We start from the raw sequence: 5,375 nt of genomic DNA on the forward strand, positions 1-5,375 counted from the left end.
AACAAGGCCGAGACTAATAATGGGGAAGGCAGAGCTGATGAGGCTGATATTGAATGACAAGGATGGTCACTTCCAAAAGCCTCCACAGAACCCTCTTGTGGACCTTTTAACGCTGGGAGTCTCAACCTTGGAAGGTGAGAAATGGGCCAAGCGTAGAAGGTTAATTACTGCTGCATTCCACCATGAGAAGCTGCAGGTAATCCCTGCTTTCTACTAGATTATTGTGGAATTTCTGATTTTTTCTGCCCCACTGCAGTGTAAGTAATGCTTCGTGGAATGCATCATATCTTATTCTAGTAGGCTTTTGGCTATTTAGTTGGTGTCTTATAGACTAATGGTCGGAAGAGGAGGGCAGACAATTTCTTTTTAGTACATTTGACCAAAAAGAATGTGAAACATAACTGAACATTCTTTAATTAAAGGATTAATTTTTCCTACACTATCAGCATTGGATGAATGACAACTATGCAAAATTTGAATTTGAAATTCAATTTTTGTACACATGTCATGAATCCAACGATGATAGTGTATACACTGTCAGTGTAGGAAAGATTTACTCTTAATTAAATGCATTGCAATAAAAAGAACTTTTCTGAGGTCAACAAGTTATGCTAAGGAAGAGCAAAAGTGCATTATCTTGATTAAGTTGCATGCCTAAACTGTTAATATAAGTGAGCTTCATCCCTATGTACTTATGACTTAAAGAAAGTAGGGAATGGTGCCAGAGTTTTTAGCAAGTTGCTGCAACCTGATTGATCGATGGAAGATGTTGATTGCATCCGATGGATGGAGTGAAATTGATATCAATCCTGAACTGCAGAGCCTTTCTACAGATGTGATTTCTAGAGCAGCCTTTGGAAGCAGCTATAAAGAAGGGAAGAAGATATTTGAGCTTCAAAAAAACCAAGCAGTGCTGGATACATGTTGTCAAGCCAGTGAAAGAGAGAAACCTAGTTTATTCAGAAAATTTTTTTTAAAAACCAAATGATTCAATCATTCCTTTCTTGTTCAGTTGTTTTTATTGTTTTGTAGTAAATTCCTTTCAAGTTTCTGTTTCTGTTCCTAATAACTGGCAATAATCTTCTGGTGACTAGTTGGAGCTTCTATCCTTCTTGATCGTTGAGCTGTGCCTCGTTGAGTATGAAATGCTTAGATTCCCCCCGTCTCTCTTAGCAGCAGTAGCAATCTTTATTGCACAACGCTCTGTCAATGGGTTCAAGAAGTGGACTAAGACATGCGAGAGGCACACAAACTACACTGAAGATCAGCTTTTGTAAGTGGTTCCTTATGCTTTTCACACATTAATGAATTTTATTGCTAGCTATGATGATCTAATGATCCCAACAAACTTTGTGCATAGGTGGAACCAGCTGAAGATTGATGGGGTATTCATGGTTATGACTGAAGGCTCTCATTTCATTGGAAAGTTTGGAAGCTACTGCAAGTTCTTTCTACTTGTTAAGGAAGAGAATATTTTAGTTTGTGCACATGAGGATCTTTTAGTTTGTGCACAAGAAAATCTTTCAAGTTTGAACTTGTTAGGGATTTGTTATGTTAGTACTTGTTATTGACTTTTAGTTCCATAAATTATATTTGAGCATTGACTTTTGTTTTTAGATTACTATATGCATTCTGTTCTTTGGGATAATTTTACAAGTCCTTTGGGTTTCTGATTGACGGAATGTATAGCAGGGAGCACTACCTACAGGTTACTTTTATATAAAAAAAAATGAAAAAAAAATTCCTGACAATTAAAAGTGTCAGCATAGAATTCGATATTCTAATGTTGTACTATACCTATCCTGACACTTTTAATTATCAAGAAAAGGGATTTTTGTTAGCAGATGGGATGTTATAACAACATAGTTTTCCTGACATGTTGAATAGTATGATTTTACATACGTGCAAGCTAAAAAATACCGAATTACACCCGTTCACTGCAAGTATACAGATCAACTAGTAGTTTAGGGTATATATCGGGTCGATCCCACAAGGAAGAGTGAACAATTACCGGTATTACTAAAGCTTCTCTATTATTTAGACTATCAATTAATGATAAGAAATTTAACCTACTGCACTTATACAAGAAATTAACAAATAAAAGCTCCTTAGGTTGTGGTATCCCTAACTACTCATGCAAGTGTTATATTTGGATCATTGAATACTACATCTAGGCTAGTTATGGTGTAATTTCCTTATGCATTTGAATCCTACTTTCGCAGTGAATCAATTATACTTATAACTAATCCATACCTATTCTCATGGTTATGAAATTAGCTACAAGTTCATTTCTTCAGTGAAATTACATGAAATGAATCACTAAAAACCACATAGATGCACCTCTACTTTCGTGAGTGTACTTCCTATGTTTAGCACTTCTTGAACTAATGTTAAATCTCAATTTTCATTGCAGAAATAACACCTTAGATAATCACAATTAATGGTACCATATTAATCATGATTTAAAGAGCCAAAGTGCTAAATAACTTGCTCAAATCACAGCAGTCAAATAGCCAAATAATAAGCACTAACAATCATAGGAAGTTCAACCCAACCCAAGGTATAAACTTTAAAAACACATATTACACACAAAATCCAGAACTTGTATATTAGCTAAACTTGGAATCAAATACAAAAGATAAAGAGTTGGAAAGGAATGTAACCCATGTCACTTGAGCTCATCACCTTGCCTTCTTCATCTCCATTTTCATCCTAATCTAGATAATGTACAAGAGTGGATGAACTACACTAGCTAAACTATACTACACAAAGGAAATGGAAGAACTACATTTCTGCACTCTTCTCCTCTCCCCCCTATTTGCTGATATAGGTGTTTGGATGAGTTTAAGACAAAACTTAAATTATCATCCATGACCTCATTGCTTGATTATTGTCAAGAATCTCCAAAATCGCAGCTGCAAATTCAACTAAAATACACAAAAAGTTTTCAAGAAAAGTTGCACATGTATCAAAGTCAGGATTTGCTGCTGGAATTTCTTTTTGACAGATTGCATGAATTATTTCTCCATGAAAACGGCAGAATCTGCTCTTGTGCTAGTCTTGAAAGTTGTACCTCTTTGAATTATCTTTCCATATCATCAAGAATCATCCCATTTGGACTTTTGTAGGCTGAGATATGGTCAAAATACCATCCTCTGGTCAAACCCCTGTTTCAATTTCCGACCACAGAATGCAGCTTCTGTATTTCGACTTTTTGACCAAGAAAACGGCTGAATTGGACTTTGATGTCTTCATACCAAATGTAGATATATCTCTTAGCTTCAAAATGGTATAAAGATTATCTCAATCCAATATGTATAGCTTCAGATATAGTCAAAATACGAAAATGTGTCTGAGTTGTGAAAGCTGACTTTTCTTGATTTTTGTCCTCAAATTGCATTCCTTCCTTTTACACTTCATATTTTATTTTCCCCACTTTAATCCATCTTCAATCATCCAAATATCTTCTCAATGCACTTCATTTGATGATTGAATCATTAAACCTACAAAATATGAAGTTTTTCCCATAAAAATCCATAAAATGCAATATTTAGCCACTTTAACATAAAATGTAGATTTTAACCAAAACCTTAGTTATTTTAGTTATAAAACTAAATAATCAAACCAAAATTAACTAATAAAACACACTAAAAATACGTAAAATAAACCCTTGTCAAATACCCCCACACTTGAACCATTGCTTGTCCTCAAGCAATAAAAATACAAACCAACAATGATCCAAAATTTGAAAATAAACATATGTAGCATTTCAACTTCATTTCCTCAAAACAAAGTAAATAACCATTATGCAATTATTCAATTAAGTTCAAGTACTCATAATATCAAGTAAAGGAGAGCCAATTATACCATCATTATAACAAATTCAAATCGATTTTTCATCCTTACCTGATTTCACAAGCAAGCAACTCATATGGTCAATAATAATGCTTCCTAAACTCATGATCATCTTTTAATTCTGTTTAAAAAGATATTTATTAATATTACATATCTAAATATTACTTAAGACGTGAGAATGCCTTTTGACGCGAGGATCGACATTTTTAGATGAAGATCACCGGTTACTTAACACTTCACATACTCAAGTTGCTTTGCATACTCTTAATTCAAGTACCGTTTTACGCGAAAGTCGACATTTGTAGATGAAGACTCCCGGTTACTAAGTACAAGAATCATTGGAGTAGAAGAATTTTTATTTATTTTCTTTTTTCTTTTTTTTCTTCATTTTTTTTTTTCTTTTTACAGCAAAGATAATAATAAATTCCTCAAAAGAATAATCATGAGAAGAGTATTGCACTTATTGACCATATTTATCACTTAACTTATAAAATCTAATAAAGAGAAGAAATTTCATCAAATAAGCAAAAAAATATAGGCATAATTTTCTCCACTTTAAAAGATATACTTTCCTACAAATGCAAAAACTATAATCACATAATAGTCATTTCCAAGTTAAATGAGAAAAGAAGTTTCCACATCACATATATTTATCTCAAATGTAGGAGGAGTTTGAACTACTAATGGTGTGGAACTTTGTTACCCCTTGGATAAAATTCAAAAAATTTAAATATTTTTGGGGCAAGTTTGCAATTTTGGACAAGATTTTAGAAAAATTTTGAATTTTAACACAAGTCCAATATTTGCAACTAATAAGTCAATCACATACAATGTATATAATCTCAATTCTTCCCCCCACACTTAACATACACATTGTCCTCAATGTGTAAGAAGGAAAATCAAGATAAAAAAATAATACTCCCCTATTGTTGTGATTGAATATGAAGCTTCAAGGTATGTTGTTCGCTTGTCTTCATCGCTTCATGAGTTCCATTTGGTAACCATTAGTGATATAAACCTAAAAATGGAAAATGAGAAACAAAAGTGATAACAAAGGCCTAATAAACATATAACGGTGATTCGTAATTCCCTAGCCTTTGTGGTGGTGATGTACCAATAGAAAATACACAATAAGCAACTCAAGGTACAAGAAAATATATGAGGAAAAGAAGAAAAAGAGAATCAAGGAAGCTGCATTTTTTTAAAAAAATGCTCAGAAAACGCGAGTAGAAACGCGCCTTCAGATCGCGTTTTGTAGGCGCGTTTCTTCCCAAAAGTTGCAGTACTGAAAACGCGGTTCTGTGAGAAAACGCGACTTTAAGTCGCGTATTTGAATGGCGCGTTTTCATCTTTGATCCAGGCAACAAAACGCGACTTCCATCAAAACGCGACTTCAAGTCGCGTTTTTAAGGCGCGTTTTCTGTTCTGCAGGTGCAGAATCGAAAACGCGATTCTGTGAACACGCGACTCAGAGGCGCGTTTTCTTGATAAACGCGTTTTCTGCTGCGAATTTTAGCAGA

General features: G+C 34.0%; 1 protein-coding gene across 1 annotated transcript; it reads left to right on the forward strand.

Annotated features, from left to right (window-relative positions):
* The first annotated feature begins 19 nt into the window (after positions 1 to 19).
* LOC113749258 (cytochrome P450 CYP72A219-like) lies at positions 20 to 1,673 on the forward strand. The gene is made up of 5 exons (XM_027292946.1): positions 20 to 196; positions 713 to 910; positions 1,095 to 1,273; positions 1,361 to 1,527; positions 1,618 to 1,673. The coding sequence occupies exons 1-5, from the start codon at positions 20 to 22 to the stop codon at positions 1,671 to 1,673; spliced, it is 777 nt and encodes a 258-aa protein (XP_027148747.1).
* Positions 1,674 to 5,375: the final 3,702 nt, after the last annotated feature.

Source organism: Coffea eugenioides, chromosome 10, assembly GCF_003713205.1.
Source record: "Coffea eugenioides isolate CCC68of chromosome 10, Ceug_1.0, whole genome shotgun sequence".
Classification (NCBI taxonomy): domain Eukaryota; kingdom Viridiplantae; phylum Streptophyta; class Magnoliopsida; order Gentianales; family Rubiaceae; genus Coffea; species Coffea eugenioides.

What these genes read in the sequence shown, in the direction of transcription:
- LOC113749258 (XM_027292946.1), top strand. Translation starts at nt 20, where the DNA reads ATGGGGAAGGCAGAGCTGATGAGGCTGATATTGAATGACAAGGATGGT. An exon ending in AGCTTCAAAAAAACCAAGCA is followed by an intron (nt 911 to 1,094) that starts GTGCTGGATACA and finishes TCTGGTGACTAG; the next exon opens with TTGGAGCTTCTATCCTTCTT. An exon ending in TACACTGAAGATCAGCTTTT is followed by an intron (nt 1,274 to 1,360) that starts GTAAGTGGTTCC and finishes CTTTGTGCATAG; the next exon opens with GTGGAACCAGCTGAAGATTG.